We start from the raw sequence: 26,694 nt of genomic DNA, 5'->3' as shown, positions 1-26,694 counted from the left end.
ATCAAGTTCAGATCTTTTCTTCTTACACACCTGATTCTCATATGCATGTGTATTCTTTGACCTAAACTTGTGTTATGTTCTTAAACTTACGAAAGCCATTTGCTTTCATATAAAAAAATAAAAACCACTTCAGTGTGAAAAGAACTATGGGTCTGGAATTGAGAAACTTGTATTCGATTTGTGGCTCTGCAGGCTATTTTTTAAAATCAGTTTTCTGGGTGACTTTGTCATCTTACCTTTTGGGACTCATCTCTTGGTGTCTCAGGGGCTGAAAAGTGGGCGAAAGTGATGAAGAGAGACGTTAGTTTGCTCCTGTTTTTCCCCACCAACTGGAGACTTTTCCCCTTTAATTGATTAATAGTGTAGAATTTCATGTCAGGATTTTTGGAGGGAGAAAAGGAAGGTCTGTAACTAAAACCATGCTTGAAAAATTTGATCCTAGAAGTTCAGCAAAAGGCACATTTAGTAGCCACTTTAAAAGTCTATGTGTTGGATGATGGGTATACAACATAATCAACAGTTCAAATGTTATAGAAACGTTCATCTGAAATCTATGTACTCTTATTGATCAGTGTCACCCTGTTAAATTTAATTTTCTAAATAAATATTTTAAATAGTCCATGGGTCAACTCTATATCCCTTTGCTAATGAAATTCTTGGATATACAGTATATATAATTATTTATCATTATTGTTATTTCTCAAGCAGGATCATCCACAAAGGATCATTGTTACTTAATATACAATAGACATCTTTTTAGGCCACTTTATGGATTTCCATTATTTCTCCCAAGAGCTATAATTCTAGCCAGAAGGCATACTGTTATATGGATATTCCTGGATTTTCTTAAAAATTTTTGAAAAATGAATACATTTTATTTTATTTTTTAAAATTTATTCATTTTAGAAAGGAAAGAGAGAGGGAGAGGAGAGAGAGACAGAAAGAGAGAAGGGGGGAGGAGCAGGAAGCATCAACTCCCATATGTGCCTTGACCAGGCAAGCCCAGGGTTTCGAACCGGCGACCTCAGCATTTCCAGGTTGACGCTTTATCCACTGCGCCACCAAAGGTCAGGCCAAAAAAATTGAATACACCACAGGTCAGGCCAAAAAAATTGAATAATAGGTTTTGCCAAATTGTTCTTCCAAGTGGTGCAACCTATTTGCCCTCCTACCAGAACAGATTGGCAGCAAGGACTGGTGACAGCACTGATGTTTGCTGTCCATATCCACACGACATGAGCTAGAGGGGAAGAGTAGCAGAACTGGACAGCTGATTGCCAAGGAGGTCACCAACAGGGCATTGCTGGGCTGGGCTCAAACAGAGCGTGGTACAGCCTTGCCTCTACTCTATCCTGGATGAATCAGATGGGAGGTGGGGCCTGTACTGATAAAATTTTCCAGAACCTGAGATGCAGCATTTGGATCAAACATCAGTTAGGCCACTGAAGATTTGGAGAAAAGGAACCCTTGAGCAGATTGGTGCAGCCACTGTGGAAAACCGAATGGAGTTTCCTCAAAAAATTAAAAATGGAACTGCCTTATGATCCAGTGGTTCCATTTCTGGGACTATAGCAGAAGAAACCCAAACACTAGTTTGAAAGAATATATGCACCCCCATGTTCATTGAGCATTACTTACCATAGTCAAGCTATGGAAGCAATCCAAGTGACCATCAATAGATAAGTGGATTAAGAAGATGTACATATATACAGTGACTACTCAGCCATAAAAAGAACAAAATCTTACCATTTGGAACATCATGGATGAACCTAGAACAGGCATGGCCAACATATGGCCCGCGGGCCGGATAAGGCCCGCATAATGAGTTTATGTGGCCCGCGATTAAATTTTTATTATTCTCCACTACTTTAAAATCTCAGCTACTCAGAAGTGGAAGTGTCTTTGATTATTGAAAATTGAGATATTTAAGAAGATAGTCATACACGGACAAGAATTCCACATGTGACTAATCTAGGGTTAACTTCCAATAATTGGTTGAATGGATCTGCAATACTTTATTTTTAAAAAAATTCCATTATAAAGATTTACAACTTTTGTACTCGTCTGTACTCCATATGAACTGTTTGACATTTAGCTGCGATGTGAAACTCACATTCTTTTAGGCGGAGTTTGCCAGTGTGCACCCAAGGTCAAACAATTCGTTATTTTTGTGGTCAAGTGTGCTGAATCAAGTGGCACTGTAGCATAGACAATAGCTGCAGTTGATAACTGAAAATATGTCCAGGCTGTTTGTAAAACAAAATAATTGTTTTATTTGCAATATAACCCCTTCAAGCTCATTCTATTAAATATTGTTTCAATTGTGATACAGTTTAGATATTTATACAGTATGAAATTATATTTTTAAATATATTTTTATTAAAATAATATTGTATATTAAAAATATTTTTCACTCACATATTTATTCATAAACAAATTACATAATAAAATTTTGTTTACTTAAATGAATAGTTTTTGTATTTAACATTTTTTAATTTAAATATTTTGTCTGGCCTGTGAAAAACGTTTTCTTTCTAATCTGGCCCCGGGGGCAAAAACTGTTGGACATGCCTGACCTAGAAGGTATTGTGAAATGAAATGTTAGAGAAAGACAAATAATACCACATGACTTTACTTACATCTAAAGAACAACATGAATGAACAAAACAGAAACAGACTCAGATACAGAGAACAGACTGATGGCTGCCAGAGGGAAGGAGGGTTGTGGGACTTGGTGAAAAGGTGAAGGGATTGCCCTGGTCAGTTGGCTCAGTGGTCGAGCGTCGGCTTGGTATGTGGAAGTCCCTGGTTCGATTCCCGGCCAGGGCACACAGGAGAAGCGCCCATCTGCTTCTCCACCCTTCCTCCTCTCCTTTCTCTCTATCTCTCTCTTCCCCTCCCGCAGCCAAGGCTCCATTGGAGCAGAGTTGGCCTGGACGCTGAGGATGGCTCCATGGCCTCCGCCTCAGAAGCTAGAATGGTTCTGGTTGCAACAGAGCAATGCCCCAGATAGACAGAGCATTGCCCCTTAGTGGGCATGCCAGGTGGATCCTGGTTGGGTGCTTGCGGGAGTTTGTCTCTCTGCCTCCCTGCTTATCACTTCAGAAAAAATACAGGAAAATTAAAAAAGTGAAGGGATTGAGAGGTACAGATTGGTAGTTACAAAATAATATGAGGATGAAAAGTACAGCATAAGAAATATTGTTAAAACATTGTAATACAGTAACTGTCTATAGTGTAGTAGAAATATCAGGGAACACTTTGTAAATTATATGATAATCTAACCACTATGCTATACACTTGAAACTAATACAAAATCATATTGAATGTAAACTAATTGGAAAAAGAGAAAATATATCAGTTATGCCAGTAGGATGAAATAGACATTTGTGCATTGTTTGAAGGGCCTGTGCCCTGAGATGCTAGGCCTCTTAGAGGACTCGTCACCCTGTCGATGTTTTCTGGTTGGAATACAAACTTTTAGGGCTGGCAGCACCTTGAAGGTCATCTAATTGAGTACCATTTGTTTTACAGAGAAACAAAAAGGGAGGCCCTGAGAGGTGAACTGACAGTTTAGTGGCATTGGTGGGGTCTATCCCCAGAGGCTCCTGTCTCCTGACCAGTGATTTCTTTATTATATGCTATTACAGACAAAGGACTCTCTCTCTTTTGTCTCACTCTGAAATGTAGGGGAGTGGGATGGGCATTTCTAGTGCAGGAAGTGATTAGCATGAAGGTAAGGAAAAAGAAACCAACACTTATTGAGCATCCACTGTGGATGGTTCTTTCACGTATGTTATCTCATTTAAACCAAACAACTTAAGAGGTAAGTATTCTGCCCAAATCTGGAGCATGGGGGAAAGGGAGCAACTGCTGAGGTCTCCAGTGTTTAGCTGACGGGGCTGGGTTAGACCTTTTAAATACTAGGAAACAATGACAAGTTTTTGTATTTTTCTGAAGTTGGAAACGGGGAGGCAGTCAGACAGACTCCCGCATGCACCCGACTGGAATCCACCCGGCATGCCCACCAGGGAGCGATGCTCTGCCCATCTTGGGGCGTTGCTCTGTTGCAACCAGAGCCATTCTAGCGCCTGAGGCAGAGGCCATAAAGCCATCCCCAGCGCCCAGGCAAACCTTGCTCCAGTGGAGCCTTGGCTGCGGGAGGGGAAGAGAGAGACAGAGAGGAAGGAGAGGGGGAGGGGTGGAGAAGCAGATGGGCGCTTCTCCTGTGTGCCCTGGCCGGGAATCGAACCCAGGACTCCTGCACGCCAGGCCGACGCTCTACCACTGAGCTAACCGGCCAGGGCCCAATGACAAGTTTTTTAATGGGGATATGACCAAGAATCAAAGAGTCACTGGACCTTAGAGCACCAGAGGATGAAGAGAGTGCCTGAGGATGGTAAAAGTAGCTTTAGACTTGTCCTGCCTACCAGTCTGCATGCTTTCCCCACCACTGCCACTGTTACATGAAAATAGGGTTCATTGTTTTACTACCCCTGGCCTTACAGTGTTTCCAAGGTACTGGGTGTTAATTTTAGATCCCAACCATACAGAAGACAGAACTCTCTCTGAGGATGGGCTCTATGGAGTGTTCAGCACATGGCCATCTAATTAATCCAGTTAAAGATGATAACCAGACATGATCAGGCTTCACGTACAAGGGCAGGGTCTACTGGCGGAAGGGCCAGTGAAAGGTATAGCCAGTGACCAAACATTTGAACTTCATCGAAGGGGATTTACTTGCTCAGGGCCAAGTCCTTCCCGTCTTTCCATCATGCCCCACGTGCCATTTACCAGTACGTCCCTGGAATATATCTAGAGCCTGACCACACTATTAACACCACCACTATCCAATTCCAAACCCCTGCCATATGTTGCCTGGATTATTGTAATAGCTTCCTGATCTGTCTCTTTCTGATCTTTTTCCCTCTCAGTGGCCATGATGATCTTTTCTTTTTTTTTTATTTTTTTCTTTTGTTTTTTTTTTAGATTTTATTTATTCCTTCTAGACAGAAGAGAAAGAGAGAGAGAGAGAGAGAGAGAGAGAGAGAAAGGAGGAGGAGCAGAAAGCATCAATTCTCATATATGCCTTGACTAGGCAAGCCCTGGGTTTTGAATCGGTGACCTCAGAATTCCAGGTTGACGCTTTACCCATTGCGCCACCACAGGTCTGGCAGGATGATCTTTTCTTATTCACTTCTGCTTCTCATCATGTGGAGATGACTACAGTTTCCTAGTGCTACACTCCCGGACTGCTGTGTCAGCTACCTCTCTACCTCTTTTCTCTCTCTCTCTTCCTACTATTTCTTTAAGAGGCTGAAGTCCATCTACATGTTGTGATTGTTTTTTTTTTTCTCTAATGCTTATCCCCGATCTTCCCATGACTTCCTTCTATATATCATTTTGAGATGTCGACTCAAAGAAGACTTTCCTGTCCACTGTCTCTAAGGGAGACTCCCTCCCCTCAATGACACTATTCCTTTATCCCGCTTTATTTTTTAAAGTATTTACCACTGTTTGAAATTGTACTTTTTGTAGTGTATGTTTTTGTTTTTATCTTCCTCACTGAAATTTAAGTTCCACAGGAGTAGGAGGTTTGTTTAGTTCATCAGTGTGTCGTCAGAGCCTACGAGAGTGCTGGGCACAGTTAGGTACTCAATAAAATTTTGTTGAGGAATGAGTGAATGAAATGAATGAATGCTGACACCATTGATATTTGTGAGTAGAAAAGTATAAAAATAACCATTTTTCCATTATCCGTAGGTGGACTAACCATAACAAAATTTTTGTTCCAAGATGGCTTTTCTCAATTATGAATATTTCTGGGCAGTGTTCCTCAAAATCATGTCACATGTGTTATGGACATGCAAATCAAATTTGTATTCAGCTCTTAGGGCTGCCATAACTGGGTGGCTTAAGACAACAGAAATTTATTCTCTCTGGAGCCTGGAAATCTGAAATCAAGGTGTCAGCAGGTTCCTGACCATGTGGTAGCACAGTGGATACAACATTGGCCTGGGACACTGAGGACACAGGTTCGAAACCCCGAGGTCACCGGCTTGAGCATGGGCTCACCAGCTTGAGTGAGCGATTGTTGGCTTGAGTGTGGGATCATAGACATGACCCAGTAGTCGCTGGCTCAAACTCAAAGGTTGCTGGCTTGAAGCCCAAGATCGCTGGCTTGAAGCCCAAGGTTGGTGACTTGAGCCCAAGGTCACTGACTTGAGCAAAGGGTCACTGGCTTGGCTGGAACCCCGTGATCAAGGCACACATAAGAAAGCAATCAATGAACAACTAAGGTGCTGCAACGAAGAATTGATGCTTCTCATCCCTTTCCTTTCCTGTCTGTCTGTCCCTGTCTGTCTCTCTCTCTCACTAAAGGAAAAAGGGTGTCAGCAGGGCCATGCTCCCTTCGAGACTCTGAGAGGATCCTTCCTTGCACCTTCCTGTCTTCTGGTGGTGGCCGACCGTCCTTGGCATCCTATGCTTTCCAGTTGGAACACTATAATCTCTGCCTCTGTCATCACGTGGTGTTCGCCCTCTGTGTCTCTGTCTTCATGTAGTGTTTTTCTCTTATAGGACATCAGTCTTAATGGATTAGGGCCTACCCTAATGATTTTATCTTGATTACATCTCCAAGGACCCAATTTTCGAATATGGTCACAGTCATAGGTACTATGAGTTGGGACTTCAACATACCTTTTTGGGGGAACAGTTCAACCCTAACACATTTTAATATTGGTGGAGGCAAATTATACATGAATACCTTCTGATATTAAGTACCATCAGATGAGCTTAAAATTTTTATTTTAAATCTCTCAAGTCAGGATGCATCCTACAAGATAGTTTGGATTTCCTACTGCTTTGGGTGGTGCTTACTGAAGCTTTCTGCTCAGAGCACAGAGGTATGTGTTACCTTGAACTCCACCTTCTTGTGTCCTTCCCTTTCCTGGGTTGCCGAGCTGCTGCTACATTTAAAGAGGGAACACAAAATAATTTTTCTTAGCAACTTGCTCTAGAGAAACCACTTGTGCACTCACAGGGCAGTTAGCATGAAATGTTTTGTTTTTAGATGACTCACCCAGCCAGGTGATTGCACTGGAAGGTCAGGTGCTGCTTGAGTCACCCTGTGTCCCCATGGACCTAATTAATGATGAGTCCAGGGTCAGTGGCAGGGCTGGGGACCCAGGCCAGAACTCCCCTCTGGCAGACAGTAAGAGAGATATCTGTAGTGTTTGCAGTACGCATTCTCTCCCTTCCCACTGAACACCTCTCCCTCTGACAGCCCTCTCCTGAGTCCCCTGGCCTCATGAGGGTGGCCATTTCTGCATCCTGATATTCTGTTTCATTGGACAGCACGTCCTCAAAATAGCTCTCACTGACGCATTATGACTTCCACTGGTTCCAACTCCCTTACTTGTTTTTCTTTTTCTTCCACTTTTCTCACCCCTTTTCTCTTTTCTGGTTCTGTGAATGGGGCTGAAGTGCCAAACCATAGCCTTCCACTTCTACTTTCCAGGCATACTTCTTGGCTGTGCTTGTCTGTTGTTTTTAACTGGCTTCTCTTCTTGGCCATCCCCTCCTAGTGTGAATTTTTGAACACCAACATTCCTAGCTCCATTTAGAAGCCAGATCTGCAATTGATCTCTGTGCCCTAGATTGATGCTTTCTGGCTCCATGCCCTCACCACCTCTGTGTTTAGGGCACACTCAGCTGTCCTGTAGAATGGTGTCAGGGGGAAAAAAAGGAAATAAAACGTTCATCTGCCTTAAACAGTTTGGAACTCAGGATAAAACAGCAACAACAATAGCAACTGTAGAAGCATTTGTTGAGTATTTTTTGTGTGCCAGTCATTGAGCTCAGAGTCTGACAGGGATTGGTTCACTGAATCTTTATAATCACCCTGTGAGGACCAGGGCCAGCCCTCCTTGTTTCCCTGCTCTGGCTAAACTGTCAGAGAGGAAAGGGGTAGTAGGAGTTGTTATCGGCAATGACAAAGTTTTGATAAAGATCTCCACTTCTCCAGGAGGGCTGAGTCTGGGTCACTGAGGCTGAATGGGAACAAAGGCCTTATGAATGACTGGAAACAGAGGCCCAAAGTCCTTCCACATGTTCAGGAGCGGGGAGTGGCCCCGGAGCTGCAGCTCCTTGAATCAGCGTGGCCTAAGCTCAGAGACTTCTGATGAGTCAATCACTTTGAGCCACTGCGTTGCAGGAACCTGTCCTTGGTGGCAGGTCTTGGGGGGAAGGTATCATGTGGGGTTATTGTTTCTCGTGAGATTAACTTGTGATTTATTAAGATGAGATGGTAAGGGGAACCAAGTAGCCATCACTCCCCAGGCATGACTTTCTAAAGAATTCATCCCAGCAGCTCCTCTCCCTCCGTAGTCAGGGACTGCCCATTCACAGGGAGGGGCCTGCTGTTCTTTATTTCACATCTGGCAAGGCTTTCTATGGTGGCGGCAAGTCAAAGACTCATAAGGAAATGCTAATTTAAGAATGAATGGATGGATAAATGAATAGACTAGGAAAAAATTTTGAAAATAATTTGATGATACCCATACCCTCCATGGTCCTCTCCATCTAACTCTCCCTGCAGTCTCCTTTCCCTAGTAAGAATCAATGGCATTTATGTCCAAAATTACCCTTCTGAGTGCCGATGCCCATGGAAACTTCAAAAAGGGAAGCAGATACCTAAAATAGTTCAGGCTCTGATCCTCTCAGAACTCTTCCAATAAGGCAATAAAGGGGGACCAGAGAAAGAGCAATTGTGAGCTAAGAGATGGCCAGGCAGCCCCTGCAAGGAAAGGCTTTCTGGTTGCTTTATTGGTTCTAGACATTCATGCATTCTGCATCTGGCAGCTCTGGGAAGAATGGCTACCTTTCTTTTGTTTCAGACAGTGCGAGGCTGAGGTCTGCTCCAACTCAGAGGTGGCCTCGGTGCATCAGGGCCAGGCCTGGAACTACGCCCGTAATTCTCACCTTGCAGTCCTTGCACTTGCGTGCAAAGGTTGTAGTCAGGTCAGAGGCTGGAATTCCAGAGGCTACTCATGGACTTATGGTGGCATCCTGCTTGTAGAATTTTAGAGTTGAGGTTAGAGAGTCTCAAGGTTTTGAGGAAACCTGGGGCTTCCAGGAAGTGCTTCAAAGATTCTACATATAATCTGGTGTTTTTAGGAGAACAATGAAAATCTAAATTTTGAGGAATTGTTTCAACTGTTGCATGTTTTATATTGGAATTCTATGCATCATTTGGAGGGATGAGCTCAGTTGTTTAAAAAGAGATGAAACTGATTGAGTTCAGTACCTTCTTCGAGCAGGATAGGCTGGGCTGGACTGGGCAGGACAGGCTAGGCCTCCAAGGGGCTTAAAATCTGTTGGATGGCAGTGTTATTATGTCAGATGCATATATAATTATAATATGTTAGGAATATTGGAGTTGAAGAAACAGGCTGTGAGGAGACGAATGACTCACTCAAGGCCACACGATTAGGAGACAGCGCAGCTGGGACCACAGTCTAGAGACTGTGCATGTTCCTTCTCTGTTGGATCCCTCTGCCCCTAGTGAGGTTCCGAGATGGATACAGTTAAAGTGTAATTTTAAAAGTGTTAAAAGTATGAATCCCATGAAACTATAAAATGAACATAGGTCAAAGGTTTTTACTCAACTCAATTTATGAGGGAGATGTTAAGATTAGTTCAAAAGAAAATTCAAGGAAGGGAGATACAGTTGGTCAGTGAAAGAAATGCCAAAATCAATGATCTAATATAGCAATTTCCAACTTTTCTCATCTCATGGCACATATAAAAACTAATTACTAAAATTCTGTGACACACCAAAAAATATATTTTACACTGATCTGACAGCAAAAGAGGTATAATTTTTATTGATTTATAAAAAATAAAAAGTGGTTACCCATCCTTTTTGCTCCAAAGTGACCCTTTAAAAAATAAGCTGCCTATCCTGACCTATGGTGGCACAGTGGATAAAGTGTTGACCTAGAATGCTGAGTTTGTTGGTTCGAAGCCCTGGGCTTGCCTGGTCAAGGATACGACCTCTATATTTATGGTTCAATACAGGGCATTCACACCTGACAGCTGTTATTGTGTTGACTATTATAATTTTTTTTCTTCTTTTTCCAAGTGAGAGGAGAAGAGATAGAGAGACAGACTCCCGCATGTGCACCAACCAGGATCCACTCAGCAACTCCCATATGGGGCTGATGCTCTGCCCATCTGGGGCTGATGCTCTGCTCATCTGGGGCTCACAACAGAACTGTTTTTAGCACCTGGAGGTGAAGGCTCCATGGAGCCATTCTCAGAGCGCAGGGCCAATGTACTCAAACCAATTGAGCCATGGCTACAGGAGAGGAAGAGAGAGAAGATGTAAAGGGAAGGGTGGAGAAGCAGATGGTTGTTTCTTTTGTGTGCCCTGACCGGGAATTGAACCAGGAATGTCCACACACTAGGCTGACGCTCTACCATTGAGCCAGTAGGCTAAGGCGTCATTTTTCAATTTGACAATCTAAGGGAAAAGAGGTCAGTGCCCCTGACTAAATACCCTGACTAAGTCAGGTATTGCATGTTTTATAAATTATTGTGTCACACCGTTTGAAAATTGTTGATCAGATAAATTCAGCATTGGTTAATGTTCTACGAGGCAATAAACTCTAACCTTTGGGGATTACCTTTTCTATCATTTGTGCTGCTTGTTGGGTAATAATTATATATGGTGTTCTCATTGAGAATTATTTGCATTGTTATTGGTTTTCTATAAGTGAACCTCTACTCTTAATGAGTTGTAAAATATTCTAATTGAAGTCAAATAAAGGCACACATGACTAGAAAACCCAATAATCCCTAAGCCTGGTGTGTCTTCTAGTCAACGTGCTGAATTATATTGAAAGGGCACCCAGTATTCCCTTTGCCTATTTCTAAATTTTGTATAATTTTTCCTAACATTTTCCTCTTTCTCTGTATAAGCACATTTTCTTTGTATGTTTTTGTACAGAAATGGGAAGGGAGGGAGTTCAGTCATACTGTAATAAAATGGACTGAGACATTCAGCTCAAGGAGAAGTTTTGGAGACTCTGGGAAAGCATCTCAGCTGTCACAATGATTTCTTTCTAAATAGATTTGCTGGTCTCACCAGCTGGGGGCAACGGGGATACTTTAGAAACTGGATAAAGGAACTATCAGGAAACTGGGTCATGGGGAAGAATGTGTTTTCCTCATTTGCTCCTTATATTGGAAAAGGCATTCTTGGGGCCACTGAAGGGTTTACCTGGCTGAGGCCAGGTTTACCTAAACTAGGTAGGGGAAGCACAGAAGATGGGGCCTCTGTCCAAGAGCCCAAGGTTTTCTTCCAGGCTGGGCTTCTGAGGACTATTTTGGTCCCTCTGCTTGTCCATGCTCCTCCCCCCTGCGGTTTCTCTGTCCTTTTTTTTTTTTTTCTTGTATTTTTCTGAAGCTGGAAACGGGGAGAGACAGTCAGACAGACTCCCGCATGCGCCCGACTGGGATCCACCCGGCACGCCCACCAGGGGGCAACGCTCTGCCCACCAGGGGGCGACGCTCTGCCCACCAGCAGGCGATGCTCTGCCCCTCCGGGGCATCGCTCTGCCGCGACCAGAGCCACTCTAGCGCCTGGGGCAGAGGCCAAGGAGCCATCCCCAGCGCCGGGGCCATCTTTGCTCCAATGGAGCCTTGGCTGCGGGAGGGGAAGAGGGAGACAGAGAGGAAGGAGGGGGTGGGGGTGGAGAAGCAAATGGGCGCTTCTCCTATGTGCCCTGGCCAGGAATCGAACCCTGGTCCCCTGCACGCCAGGCCGACGCTCTACCGCTGAGCCAACCGGCCAAGGCCTATCTCTGTCCTTTGACAGTGTGAAGATTGTTCACATTTTAGTGGCATTTCATAAGGTATCAAGTACTTTGCCCTTCTCTGAATTCTTGCACAAATCCTGTGAGCTAGATGTTATCATTTCATAGAGGTTAACTGAGTTGCCCACGGTCATGACATGGCTAGAAAGAAGAGCCTTCAGAATTCAAATACAGGCTTTGCAATTCCAACACTCCCTGTTCTTCCACTTTATATCAATCTGCCTTTTCTAACATTTGTACAGTTCTCCCAAAGAGCATTCTATGCTTGGATCCAAAGATATATGTATTGAGAAGTTTAATAAGATTCCAGATTTGCTTTTCCTTGACAGGCCAGTGGGACACTGCCATGGCTGTCCCCTACCCCCTGCCCCCTGCCCCCAATATTTAGGCTGCATGTTAATGTTAGTGTATCAGGGCTTTGGATCCCTTGTGTAGTGGCTGTGAATATATCACCAGAGTAATCGGAGAAAGGACACATTGCCATTGCTCTGGACCTCAGATTTTCATTTGCAAAATGTAGGTGTCAAAACAGTTGTTAATTCAAGCCTTTCCATCAGTTATGAGCTGACACTTTGGGCCCATGGCTCAGCCTTGCTCCATCACCTGCCATCACCGTGGCCTTATTATAGTGGAGGTCAGTGTTGAGTTTCTCCTGATCTTCCTCACTCTCCTTCCTATCAAACAGCATGTTTGGTAAAAGTCTGTAGTTTGATTAGGGTGTGTTTGTATGCATCTGAGAGCTGTAAACCTGAGCATTTGGGAAAGTTGGAAAGGATGGGGCAGGCCTGATACTTCAGCAAGTCAGATCAGGGCTAATGCCTTTGTCTCTCTGTTGCAGGGCCGAACATCTGTACCACACGAGGCGTGAGCTCCTGCCAGCAATGCCTGGCTGTGAGTCCCATGTGTGCCTGGTGCTCAGATGAGGTAAGGAGCAGACACCTAACTTATTTATTCCCCAGACTTAGCTGCTTTTGTGAGGGAACAGATGCATGGGAGATGTCCCTCCTAAATACACAAGCCCCTGCCACTTCTGTGCAAAACTAGGGTGAAGCCTTCCCATTGATGGATGCAAAGCGAGCTGTTATGAGGGTGTTGCTGGAAATACCATCCAGGGTCCACCATGTGACCCACAGCCCTGGCCAACTTGGTTGGTCCCCCCTGGACTCACTCTAGCCATTGCCACCCTTTACCACACTTTGATTCCTTTTTGTTGGGGTGGACTACCCCAGGGAGGCAGGGCCTCAGGTCTCTAAAAGAGAGGCAGGAGAGGGTTATGGGCACATAGGGATGCTGATTTACAGACATCCCAGAGTTTTAAAAAGCAAATAAAAAAGGATCTTGCCCTTGTGTGGGTGGATGTTTCTTCGAAAGGTCTCTTCTCTTTCCTTTTCCTCTCTGACGGTTGGGCCCTATGGCCCTACCTTTTCCCCTCTTTTCCTTTTCTCCTTCCTGTCCTCTCCTAGGTGTCAGTGAGGGAAGGGCCAGTTTGATGAGGTTGAGAGGGTGACAGGAAAGGGTTAGCTGTGTCTAGGCAGAGGGTTTGTTGTGTCTGGGGCCCTGGGGAATGAGTGTGTCTGAGGGAATGGCTGTGTTTGTGGCTGGGACGGGAATTTGGAGCCGGCAAGACCTGGTGGGGGTGGGGGAGCGGTGAGTGTGGCTGGAGAGCTTCCAGTGATTACAGAGTCTGAGGCTGAGTCATTGGCCTGGTCCCTGGCAGGTGGTTACCTGAACTCCTGGTATGGCTGCATCTCAGCCACCTGAGGCGCCCTCTCGGTCATGACAGCATGTTCCTGGCCTCTGCAGCTTTCTGACTGCTGTAACCTAGGCTCTCCTTCTCTCTGTCTGCTTCTCTTCCCGATCTGCTGAGCTTCCTAAAAAGGCAACTTCCCTGGCAGGCCGGTGGTGGGTGGGAGTGAGAGGCTGTGTTTATGCTTCTATAGGAATGCCAGAGGCAGAGGCCAGCTCAACACACTGCTTTGGCTTGTGTGCAGTTCAGCACGGGAACTGCTTTCAGAGGCAGCTGCCCAACATCTGGGCCACATTGACTTCATTTAGCAAATGAAACATTCCCTGGGGCTAGGGGTGGGGGTGCAATGGGGGATGGGTGAGCAGTTCCTTTCCACCCCTGCGGGTTCTCCACCCCTCTGGTCTGAGCTGGCTGCTCAAGTGTGATGTGGTCTCCTCCCTTCTCATTTGCCATATCCTCCTTCCCTTGGCCACCATCCTGATGTTATTAAGCTTCTTTCACAAGGAGGTTGGAGTTCTGCAGCTTAATCCTGGAAGAAGGGAGTGCTAGATGGGGAAGGTGCCTTATTGGATGGACGGCCTGAAGTTGGCTGGAGCAGAGGGCTCACCAGGGGAAGCCCTAGTGTTTTCCTCCTTCTTCACCCAAAGCAAGAGAAAATAGAGACAGCTGTGGCCCAGAGGAGTCTGGGGTGAAAGAAAACATATTCTTGGAGTGTCTGTCACCTCTCTTGATCTGCATAGGGACAAGCTGTGTAGCCGAGGTGGGCTGACAACTGACCGGATGAAGCCACTAGGGCCTGTGACCAGACTTCAGAGATGCAAATACAGATTATTTATGGATGATCCTAGTGAATTTTGTCCTCTGGGAAAGACCAGTGGAGGGTAGGGGAGAAAGGTACAGGGTAGGATCAAAGCATAAGGTAGGACCAGCTAAGGAATGAGGGGTGGAATCAGAGAGGAAATGGGTGCTCTAGGACCAAAGACGACTAACGAGGGGAGGAAGAGAGTCCAATAAGGTATTCTCTGGAAGAATGGAATATAAACAGGAAAGGGGGAGGTCAAGGGTTTAGTGAATGACTACAACTATCTCTGAGCAAGAGGGAGAAGGGGAGGAGAGAAAAAGCAAGGAAAGAGGGTAAGAGCAAGGTAGGAGGGGAGGAAGATATCAGAGGAGCCCCTTGTGGGGCAAAACAGGTCAGCCAGGGAGGAATGGGAGGTGGGAATCCCAGGCTATAACCTGAATATGGCTGCTATTTTTTTTCCTGAGGACTTCCCCTGCACAGGCTAAGGTTAGCTGCTGAAAGTGTCCTGGCTATTGACTTAAAAAACCAAAAGTGAGCCGTGTGGGCCATTTTTTATGTGATTTGTTGATTAATTGACCCTGGAGAGCCCTCTGCTTCTGCCCCCTCTCCCTTGGCTGTTGTAGGCAGGATTGGCAGCCACTGGAAAAACAACTGGTTGAGCTCAGCATTCCCTCGGTCCTAGAGGACAGCAGCTCTGGGTGTGTATTGCAAGCGTTGGCCCCGTAATAGGAAAACATAGCCAATGTGGATGAGTGCAGAGTTTTGGGCCCATTACATAGGGTGTGTTCTTGAGGGGTTGGATACTGACATGGGTTGGGGTAGTCCTTGGACTGTGAATCAACCAAAGAGGCCGGCCTCACACGAAGATTCAACTTGGGATCTTGACCTCATTGGTGCCAAGTTAGAATCTAAACCCTTCCAAACTTGACTGGTGGTGAGAATTACCTGGGGTGTTTGTTAAATATAAAGATTCTCTGTACCTATTGCATCAGAATGGATTGTTATGATAGCAAGTTTGGCAAATACTGCTAATTGAAGGGCTGATCATTGTGGTCATGGTGGGTGGCGGTGGAGTTAAAGTTGCCAAATAAAATACAAGATACTCAGTTAAATTTTAATGAAACAACAATTTTTAGTATAAGAATGTCCCAAGCATTTGCTAAATTTGGCTACCCTAATAAGGTGAGGGGGACTACTAGGAACTTCTATATTTTTAAATTTATTTTTATTTTTTTGTATTTTTCTGAAGTTGGAAATGGGGAGGCAGTCAGACAGACTCCCGCATGGACTGGGATCCACCCGGCATGCCCACCAGGGGGCGATGCTCTGCCCATCTGGGGTGTTGCTCTGTTGCAATCAGAGCCATTCTAGCACCTGAGGCAGAGGCCACAGAGCCATCCTCAGTGCCCGGGCAAACTTTGCTCCAATGGAGCCTTGGCTGCGGGAGGGGAAGAGAGAGACAGAGAGGAAGGAGAGGGGGAGGGGTGGAGAAGCAGATGGGCGCTTCTCCTGTGTGCCCTGGCCGGGAATCGAACCTGGGACTCCTGCACGCCAGGCCGACGCTCTACCACTGAACCAACCAGCCAGGGCCTAGGAACTTCTATATAGCCTTGAGAGCACATCAGAAGGTGGATAAGCTCACACTCAGCTTGACATCCAAGCATGAAGAAGGAGAATGAATTTGGGTCTAACAAAGTAGAAGACTTTAACAAGAATTCTATTTTCTACTGGGTATCCATGTGGTAAAGGTTTAGGCCACTATTTAATTCCTTTTTTTTTTTTTTTCATAATTCTGAAGCTGGAAACGGGGAGAGACAGTCAGACAGACTCCCGCATGCACCCGACCGGGATCCACCCGGCACGCCCGCCATGGGGCGACGCTCTGCCCACCAGGGGGCGATGCTCTGCCCATCCTGGGCGTCGCCATGTTGTGACCAGAGCCACTCCAGCGCCTGAGGCAGAGGCCACAGAGCCATCCCCAGCGCTCGGGCCATCTTTGCTTCAATGGAGCCTTGGCTGCGGGAGGGGAAGAGAGAAACAGAGAGGAAAGCGCGGCGGAGGGGTGGAGAAGCAAATGGGCGCTTCTCCTGTGTGCCCTGGCCGGGAATCGAACCCGGGTCCTCCGCATGCCAGGCTGACGCTCTACCGCTGAGCCAACCGTTAATTCCTTTTTTGTTACTAAAATTTCATTCTTACTTCTCTGCTTTTAAAATTTTTCTTTCTACCTTTTTTTTTAATCTGGGAGGATAAGTGTTCATTTTGAGAGTTTTTCTCTAACTTATTATTGTAAAAAATGTATAATATTAAAAGTGGCCTTCCCTCTCTAAATAATAGGGTGTGAATATTAATAACCATGAACTAACGTGCTTTCCTCTTCCTCTCCTTTCTGTCTCCTCCACACTTCTTTCTTTGTACATTCAAGTGATTTCTTGTTCTCACCAGATGTTAATCTAGAGAACAATGTTAATTTATTTGGGTTGGGGGTGTTTAGTAACTCTTTGGGGAAAAAGATAAGTACCAGGACATAATTATGCTTTGTCCTCCAAGAACAAAGTAGGCCATGATGGCAGTACTTATAATGCTAGTAGTAGAAAACAGTCACCTCCTATTTGCATTTATTTGTTTATATCATATCAAAAGGACTCGAATATACTTGACTTATGTTGAGATTTTTATAGTTTGAAAGCATTTCACACAGTCTTATTTTATCCCCTGACCAACCCCGTGGGATAGGTAGGATAATAACAGTAATTCATGCTGTACTTCCCCAATTTCCAAAATGGGATGAATGGAGAATGGGAGTAATAGCATGTGTCACTCTCCCAGGAGAGGGAGGGGATTCAGCTCACAGAGCATGTGGCTAGGACCTCCCACCTCTCTGCTTCAATCTTCCCCTGGGTCTTGGTTATTTTTACCCTTTTTGTGTAACATCCGGTTTCACTGGAAACTGCAACTTTAATAATATTCCTCCCTGCTCCTTCCAGTTTTTATCTGAGTAACCTGGTGACATCCTTTCTACCTACTTTGCCTGGATTAAAGGGCGGGAATTTTGCCCAAGTATGTTGAGGTCACTGCCTTGGTATTCTTCTGGGACAGGAGGCTGTCAGGCAGAGCACGGCTAAGGAGCAGGCCTGTTATGTTCCTGACCTCTGATGTCAGTGACCACAAAGGGAGGGCTGGAGACCGTTTTTGTTTCTTAGTGTTTATATTTCTAAGGAAATTTATAACAAAGCATAAAGACTGTCAGCAAGGCTTAGCACTTCAAACCTTCTAATAAGCACGGTCACATTAGAAAATGGGGGTCAGGAAACCCCCCATCCAAACTCCAAACATTCTCTCCCTGCACAGATGTAGCTTGAGGATACAGGATGGCTTGCTCTTCTCATTCAGTGTCCTGGTCTCACCCTTCCCTTTCTCCTTCAGCATCTGTCTTAGTCCTGGAAAGGCTCTGCTCCTCAGTGCATCTTGGTCTATGCAATCATTGCCTTTTTTGGAAGGGTTTCTCACTGGGGCTTAGTGGGCAGCTGGAGTCAGAGATAAGGTAGGGAGTTTTCTGAGCAAGATTGAGACTGCTTCCTGAGGAAGAGCCTTCGGGAGAGATGGGCAGGAGCAGCCAGAGGAGTTTGGGCACAAAAATGCAAAGTGCTCATGAGTTCTGCCCTCTTTCATTCTGTCCTCGGCCAGAATTGGGTCCCGAGAGGGGATTTTCATTTCTTTCAGAGGCTTGAAGGATCTGTGTTGTTTCTGCTGGGATCTTTTGAGTCAGGAAGGTTGAGTCTTATGTGCTGTTTCCCATTGCTGACGCCATTTTTCTATTGCATCCCCGGGAAGCCGAGAGAGAAAGAAGGAAGCTGCTGGCTTCCAAAAGCTCTTTCCACTTTTTGCCTGGGCCAGGGAGGCCCTCATGCCATTTGTCTTATCCACCTAGAATGCTATAATAGAAGTACCATGGACTGAGTGGCTTAACATTTATTTCTTACAGTTCTGGAGGCTGGGAAGCCCAAGATCAAGGTCCTGTCCACGTCATGGATGGCTCTTTGTCGTGTCCTCACATGGCAGAAGAGGCTAAGGAGCTCTCTAGGGCTTGTTTTTAAAGGCACTAATCCCATTCAAGAGGGCTCCACCTTGTGACCTAATCATCTCTTAAGACTCCTCCTCCTTTTTATTTACTTAATTAATTAATTTTGTATTTTTCTGAAGTAAAAAGTGGGAGACAGAGAGACAGACTCCCGCATGCATCAGACCGGGATCCACCCGGCAAGCCCACTAGGGGGCGATGCTCTGCCCATCTGGAGCGTTGCTCTGCTGCAGCCGGAGCCATTCTAGCACCTGACATGGAGGCCACAGAGCCATCCTCAGCACCCAGGCCAACTTTTGCTCCAATGGAGCCTTGGCTGTGGGAGGGGAAGAGAGAAAGGATTGAAGGAAGGGTGGAGAAGCAGATGGGTGCTTCTCCAGGTGTGCCCTGGCCGGGAATCGAACCTGGGACTTCTACATGCCGAGCTGACACTCTACCACTGAGCCAACTGGCCAGGGCCAAGGCTTCTCCTCTTAATACAATCCCCTGGGGAGTTAGGGTTTAACATATGCATTCTGGGTGGACACATGCAGCCCTGTGGTGGTGTTCATCTTCCCATCCACATCAGGAAGACATTCAGCCTATCAGAAGGACTGGACAGGCAAGGGAGAAAGACTTCAAGCACCACAAGGGGTTTTAGGCTACAGAGTCCTGATTTTTTTTCCCTAAGTTTTATTTATTGATTTTAGTGACAGAGGAAGGGGGAGAGGGAGAGAGAGAGAGAGAGAGAGACAGAAACATCGATCTGTTTCTGCATGTGCCCTGACCAGGGATCGAACTGGCAACCTCTGCACTTTGGGATGGTGCTCCAACTAACTGAGCTATTTGGCCAGGGCTACAGAGTCCTGATTTTTAAAGCATGGGTAGCCTCTTGTGGACCAATCCCTCTCCTGAAAATATGGCTACCAGCCAGTCACCTGAGAACTGAAAAGGCAGAACGTTATCTATCCTTCCCACACCTCCCACATCCCTGTCTTGCATTCTGTTCCCTACCTGGGTCGTTGTCAGGTGTGCCTCTTCCTGGGCCCATCACTTCCACAATCCTGCTTCTCTGCCTTGATTCTCACTTGATGCAGAATGTAATACAGCTTATTATTTTGTGAGAATAATTGCAGTCAGGCAATCTAATTGGCATCTCACTTCTGCCATTTCCTAGCTCTGTAACTTTGGACAAGTTACTTAACTTCTCTGAGCCTTAGATTTCTTATCTGTGAGATTGGGTTCCTCATTTGTGAAGCCTGCCAGCCTCAGGTTCCTCACTTGTAAAATGATAATAGCTCCAGCATTACAGAACTGTAATCAGGAGATTACAGTAATCCATGTAAAGTGCTTATCACAACAGTGCCTGCTGTGCAGGGAGGGCTCAATAAATGTTAACACTGGTTGTCCTGGGATATTGGTATGGTTTATTCAGCTGACTTCTGGAAGTGCCTGTGAGCGGGGGTGGGTGATTTGAGGGACTGAGGCCTAGATATTGTAAAATAGGTTCAGGGTGGGGTTTTCCAGCTTTGCCGCCAATTCCCCCAACCTGGCAAGGAGCCCTTGTGGACTTGTGCCCGCACAGTGCTGGCTGAATTTGCTGAATGTCAGAGCAGAAAAGGACTGAAAACACGACGTCCTCTAAGCCCCTTTTTGAACAGATGCACACACTGAGGCTACCAGGGGTGAAATGACTTATTTGAGGTCACATGTGTAGTAAGTGGTAGACCTAGCATTGAACCGTTTCCTGATTTCCAGCATTCTTTCCAGTACAGAAGTCCCCCATTCAGCACTTAGGTGTAAACACATGCAGAGCCCCAGAGGGCTGTGGGATACACACCAGGGCTTTTGGAAGGATACTCACTTGGCTCTTTGTCCAGGATGAGGGAGGAAGCTTAAAGTGATAGGATGGACTCTGCTGGTGGCCTGGCATTGTGAGATTTGTCTAAGCTTGTGAAGCTTATTAAAAATTAATTTATCCAGACACTATTCATAATGCATCTCATAATAATAGCTAACATTTATTGAGCACTTATCCTGGGGCAGGTACCACATTATGTGCTTTACATGAATTGTCTTATTTAGTCCTGCATAACATCCCTGTGAAGCTAGGGCTATTATTATCTTCATGTTATAGCTGAAAAACAAGACATGGGGAGTTGAAATGATTCACACTAGTAACTGGCTAATAAGAGGCAGTGCTGAGATGTAGTCTCAGCCACTCTACTCCTTCCTGTGTGCTTAGCCCCTACTCTCTGCTGCCCTGTACTCTTAGCCTGTCACCTGTGTGGTAAGTCCTGGGGTGCTGGGGATAGAAAGGGAACAGTCCCCACCCTCAGGATCTCAGGTCCTAGACAGTGTCTTTACACAGTGGCACCCAAGCTGTTTTGACCCTGACCTCCAAAAAGAAATACATTGTCTATCATTATTTTTAATGCATATTATAGTCTACTCCCTAATATATAAATGTTTCACAAAACAATATTTACTTTTACTATTTATAGACATTCTATTCTATTCTATTACATTTTATTTGATAAATGGATGGTTCAGATCCACTACATTGATTTTTGAGACCCACAAGTGGGTGTATTTGAGAATTTGAAAAGCAGTAGTTTAACAGGCATCATACTTTATTGGCTCTCTTCCTCAGTACCAATCCATAAATAGGTACTCACCCAACCTTTCTGTGCCTCCTATTGTATAACGGACCACATGAGTTCATTTATGCTGGTTTAGCTCCAAAATGCCGGGTTAGCTCTAGGCCATTGGGAGGCAGCAGAGCCCGCAGGAGGCAAGGAACACCATAGCTCCAATCACAGGGCTGCCCCTTGGCCTCCTGTTTTACAGACACTACCTCTGGGATCGCCCCGCTGCAACCTGAAGGAGAATCTGCTGAAGGATAACTGTGCCCTGGAGTCCATTGAGTTCCCCGTCAGTGAGGCCAGCATCCTGGAGGCCAGGCCTCTCAGTGACAAGGGCTCTGGAGACAGTTCCCAGATTACTCAAGTCAGTCCCCAGAGGATTGCACTCCGGCTCCGGCCAGGTAGGGATGCGGCTCATCTTGGGGAGATACCAGACAGATGGGCACAGAGCACCAGGTGGAGGTCTAATCAGGAAGCCTTGGGGAAGCAGCTCACAGTGGAAATGGAGCAGGAAGAGAAGGGTGTGGGGAAAAGTGTAGGCAAGAGAATGGAAGAAAATAGAAGGTGTTGGGACTTGGAGTCAGAAGATCTGACTTTGAATCTTGACTGTCCCATATCTTAGCTATTTGACCTTGGGCAAATTACTCAGCACTTCTACCATGGTAGGTACTCAAAAGCTGTTTGTTGCTTCTTTCCTGCAATGCCTATTTTACCTAGTTTATAGGTTTGTGTTGAGGCTCAAATGAGATATAAGATGGGAAAGTAATCTGTAAACCCCTTTTCTGTGTGAGATTTGGGAAGGGGTATGGGAACAAAGAAAATAGGGACAGGAGACCTTCAGGAGGAAAGAAATATTAAGCTAAGAGACAGAATTTTTGAAGCATTGATTGAGATGTTTCTAATTTAAGGAAGTACCTTCTATATGCAAGGCATGTGGGAGCAATAGGGTTCAGGGTGGGACATAGTTCCAGCCTTTCATAGAATCGAAAGTGTGGTAACTGTCACAACCTCAATAACTCAAGGTAGTAGACCCTTGGGATCCAGAGGCTTAGGCAGATGGGCATTTAGTGAAGGTGGAGAATTTTAGAATGAAAAAAAAAAAGGTTAAAAATGGGAGGATAAAGAGATTGGAAGAGAAATAGAATTGCAAGGGGAGAGGAGAACAGATCAGGGTTTTCACATTTGGCTTGATCAAGAAGTTACTTAATCCTACTTTGTCCAAATCCTCTTAGAGAAAGAAGAAGTAAAAAAACTAATATGCTTCTGCCTTCCAGATGATTCGAAGAGTTTCTCCATCCAAGTCCGGCAGGTGGAGGATTACCCTGTGGACATCTACTACTTAATGGACTTATCTTACTCCATGAAGGATGATCTGCGGAATATCCAGAACCTGGGTACCACGCTGGCCTCCCAGATGCGCAAGCTCACCAGTAACCTGCGGATTGGCTTTGGGGCCTTTGTGGACAAGCCCGCATCACCATACATGTACATCTCCCCACCGGAGGCCCTCAAAAACCCCTGCTATTAGTAAGTCTTCCGCCAGAAGCTGGGGAAGGGCATGGAGGCAAAGAAAATAGGGGCAGGAGACCGTCAGAGGGAGGAAGGATTAAGCTGAGAGACAGGCTTTTTGAAGCATTGATTATTACTTTTCTAACTAAATCAAGGAGAATTTCAGAAAGTACCTTCTATGTGCAGGGCATGTGGGTGCTATGGGATTCAGGGTGGGATCCAGCCTTTTATAGAGTCTGAAGTGTAGTAACTTCCACAACTTCTATGACTCAAGCTAGTAACACTCTTAGGATCCTGAATCTACCCCTCCCCTTTCTCCTATGCAAGTTCAAGTCCTGAGTTCTATTTCTAGCTCTAGGTTAACTTTTTTGGCTACCTTCTGGCCAAATCATATACGTTCTCTACCTTGGTCTTCCTGTCTGGTAAGCGGGCTAGCCTGTTGATCTGGAGAGTTGTGTCAAAAGGTCACCAAAGCTGTTTGAAGACCTAGAAAAAAATCCGTCAGCTTCTTGGTCTCGGTCACAAATAAATTGGGAGATGAGAGAATGGGGCGGGGCAATGGGAATAAGATAAAAGTAGAGAGAAATTTATGGATAAATAAACAGAGGAATTATGGCTACAGGATTGATTTCATTGTTATTTTCATCATCATCCTACTCATCAAGAGTTTGAGTCTTACAGGGTTAAAATGCTTATTATTTAATTGGTGGAGGCTATGAAAATCCATGCATTACAATAATTGAAATGATGGTTTCTGAGCCTGACAAGGTACAAATTTACTTTTTAGTTTTCAAAGTTATAGGATGTGCCTTTAAGCTTCTGAGTTTTAAACTTTCCTAGTAAAGATGTCAACCATCAATTAAACAAGCAGACCACTGGGTTGGGGACAGAAATGCTCCTGTCTGGCACAGACCTATCGATCAATCTATTGATGGTTCAGGGACATTGTTATTGATGAAACTTTTGCTTTATTGTTGTATTAACTATAAACTGATAGCAACAAGAGCCTCACTCTGATCTAAGTGCTTCATATGTGTTAACTCATTTAAGCCATACAACAACTTTTATGAGACATGTGCTCCGATGACTTAGAAGTAAAGAAGCTGAGATTTGAACTAAAGTAATCTAGTATTTTGTTTTCCTTTTTTAAAGATTTATTTATTGATTTTTTAGAGCTAAAAAGGGGGAAATAGAAAGGCAGTGGTGGGGAGGAACAGGAAGCATTAACTCATAGTTGGTTCTCATATGTGTGTATGTGCCTTGACTGGGCAAGCCAGGGGTTTTGAACTGGTGACCTTAGCATTCCAGGTCGATGCTTTATCCACTGTGCCACCACAGGTCAGGCCAAAGCAATCTAGTTTTGCAGCTCACTCTTTTCAGCTAACTGGAAGTAAGGTCATTGTGGTAATTTGAAGGGGTTGGAGTCTGAACTGTCTGGGTAACGTGGTTGTATAGACTGGCTTGGGCATACCACTACCACCATTTGTCCCCCTCTTTTTCCCTTACACCCCCCATGTAGCCTTTTCCATCAGGCTGTCTGCTTAAATTATCTTCCTCCCGTCCCAGTATGAAGACCTCCTGTTTGCCCATGTTTGGCTATAAACATGTGCTGACACTAACTGACCAGGTGACCCGCTTCAATGAGGAGGTGAAGAAGCAGAGTGTGTCACGGAACCGAGATGGCCCAGAGGGTGGCTTCGATGCCATAATGCAGGCTACTGTCTGTGATGTGAGTTTAGAGGGTATGGACTTCCAGGTGTGGTTAGCACAGATCGACTGGGGAAGGAAGTGGCTCAGCTGTGGGCATTTCTGTGTGAAATAAGAGCTAGGAACTAAGCAGAGCTTCATACCATGTAAGCAATAACTTTCTCCTGATAAGCAGTCTCTGCTGTGTCTGTCCTCTGGCCAGAGCCGACAGTTTTTTTGAGCCTCATATTCTCTGGGGAGAGCATCTTCTCATCTTCTCTGGAAGTATATCAGAGTCAAGCTGGGTAAACTTAACCTCAGCAAAGCAGGAAGATTCTCAAAAAGGATTTGTTCTAGCCCAGCCCAGCTTTGCAGAAGATGCAGGTGGGTTTCTAGGTAGGCCGTGTGATTATCACTGGAAAAATTATTCCTGGAGTTGAGTCAGTGTCTCTCAGCTGCTAGAACTAACCAGCGATGAGACTGTCTTTCCTAAGAGAACAGAAATCCCTAAGGTGGAAAGTTTCAGTTTGTGTTCTAAGCACTGGGAATGAGTCCCTTCACCAAGACAGCTCGTTCAGACCCTCAGGCAGGGAGGTCCCTGGGTCTTTGTTTCCCGCCAGAATGACATAGCTAAAGTTGCTTTCTCTCTTTCGCCTTCTTTTTTTTAAACAGGAGAAGATTGGCTGGAGGAATGATGCATCCCACTTGCTGGTGTTTACCACCGATGCCAAGACCCATATAGCACTGGATGGAAGGCTGGCAGGCATTGTCCAGCCTAACGATGGGCAGTGTCACGTTGGCAATGACAATCATTACTCTGCCTCCACTACCATGGTGAGATTCCTGACAGCTGCCCTAACCCCGGCAGAGCCTGTGTGAATATGAAAATGGCAGCCCTTCCCCTGGGCAGGGTTCAGGGTTCGTTGCATCCTGTCAGAATCCTCCTTCAGGGTACAGCATGTACAGTCACTAGAAGTGGCCCTGGCGGTGACCAGTATTACCTCTCTCTCCACTGTCTCCTGCACCAGCAGTAGCATCACAGCAACCAGAATGGACCCAAAGGACTTTTGCAGGTCCAGCCAGAAAGCAGGCCTTCTTGTCTACTGTGCATGGATTAGCCTTTTCTTGGAATACCATGCTACTTGTGGTTATTGGAAAGAGGAAGAGGGGAAAAGACAAAAATCATCCAAAGCATGGAGAGCGGGTCCTGTGAGGAAAGGTTAAAGGGCTCAGAATCATTCAGCTTGATGGAAAGAAGGCTAAAGGATGATTTAGCTGAGACATGGGAATACTTTTTATACGTCATTTCCCTTGGTCGTAGAAGGTTAAGTAAGAGGAAAGAAGTTTACATTGAAACAGGAGAAACTGATGTTCGTATGCCATAAAGAAAATGCACAGATCCTTAGAATGCTGATACTCTGGGTATCTCGGGCCAGGTGTCAACTCTTTTTCTCTTAAAGACAATATAGCAACTACCTTGTCTAGGTGGCCTAAAAGTACACCTGCGTCAAGGCAGCAGCCTGAGCTGGGTGATCTCATGAGTTCCCTGCAAGGTCTAGGATCCTGGGGACATGTTCACAATTCACAAGCGTCCCCACTGTGGCTTGAATTCCTTGCTGTCAGCCATATCCAAATGGAGCAATACCTAGCTAGGGGTGGGTCAGTAACCATTGGCACCCAGTCTAGATAAGGTGAGGGGAGAGAAAGAGACTGACTATATGCATGTCCTACCCTTAGGGAGTTTGTGGTTTAGTGGAGGAAATGTGTTGCTGTGAACACCTGATGCAGGATTAGTGTTAAATAGGCAGTACAGTCAATCAGATCTTTAGGTATTCAAAGGAGGAAAGCTCATCATGTGCTGGGATGTTTAAGGAGGGCCTCCTGGAGAAGGTAGGACCTCAACTGGGCCTCTAGGCAGGAGGCAGAATTACCAAAAAGAAGGCCACTCCAGGTGAGAGAAAGAGAATGGGCCAGGTCAGTGATAAGTGGAAAATGGAGAGGTAAGCGATGAATGGAAAGGAAGATCAGAAGGACCACATGGTTGAAGATTGCAAGCACCAAGCCAAGCCATCTGTTAGTAGCTGCAGAATAGGAGGAAGCTTCAAAACAACAGGGTCCAACAGTACCTGGCCTATGGAAGCTGTTTCTTGGTATGAATGCTTCGAATTCAAGTAGAAAGAAAGAGGTGCTTAGTTTTGACACTACCAGCCTGTACCTCTTCATCTATCCCTGAAGTTCACAACTGGGTTTGTGCTGCTACTTACCCCCTTGCCTCACCTTGATCATGGGGTGGAAAAGTTTAAGCACTATCACTGCCTCAGCCATGTCTCAAGTCAGCCAAATTCTAAGGCTTAGAGTCCAGGACGAAT

General features: G+C 45.4%; 1 protein-coding gene across 1 annotated transcript in view; it reads left to right on the top strand.

Annotated features, from left to right (window-relative positions):
* ITGB3 (integrin subunit beta 3) overlaps window positions 1-26,694 on the top strand; it is a 56,459-nt gene that overhangs the window by 5,156 nt on the left and 24,609 nt on the right. The window contains 5 exon segments of the mRNA XM_066262678.1: window positions 12,718-12,803; window positions 21,336-21,531; window positions 22,405-22,657; window positions 24,206-24,368; window positions 24,998-25,159. Of these exon segments, the coding sequence (XP_066118775.1) occupies window positions 12,718-12,803; window positions 21,336-21,531; window positions 22,405-22,657; window positions 24,206-24,368; window positions 24,998-25,159 (860 nt within the window).

The sequence above is a fragment of the Saccopteryx bilineata genome, chromosome 2 (assembly GCF_036850765.1).
Source record: "Saccopteryx bilineata isolate mSacBil1 chromosome 2, mSacBil1_pri_phased_curated, whole genome shotgun sequence".
In the NCBI taxonomy this organism is placed as follows: Eukaryota; Metazoa; Chordata; class Mammalia; order Chiroptera; family Emballonuridae; genus Saccopteryx; species Saccopteryx bilineata.
Note: the sequence above shows the minus strand (reverse complement) of the source record. Positions and strands in the feature narration are given on the sequence as shown.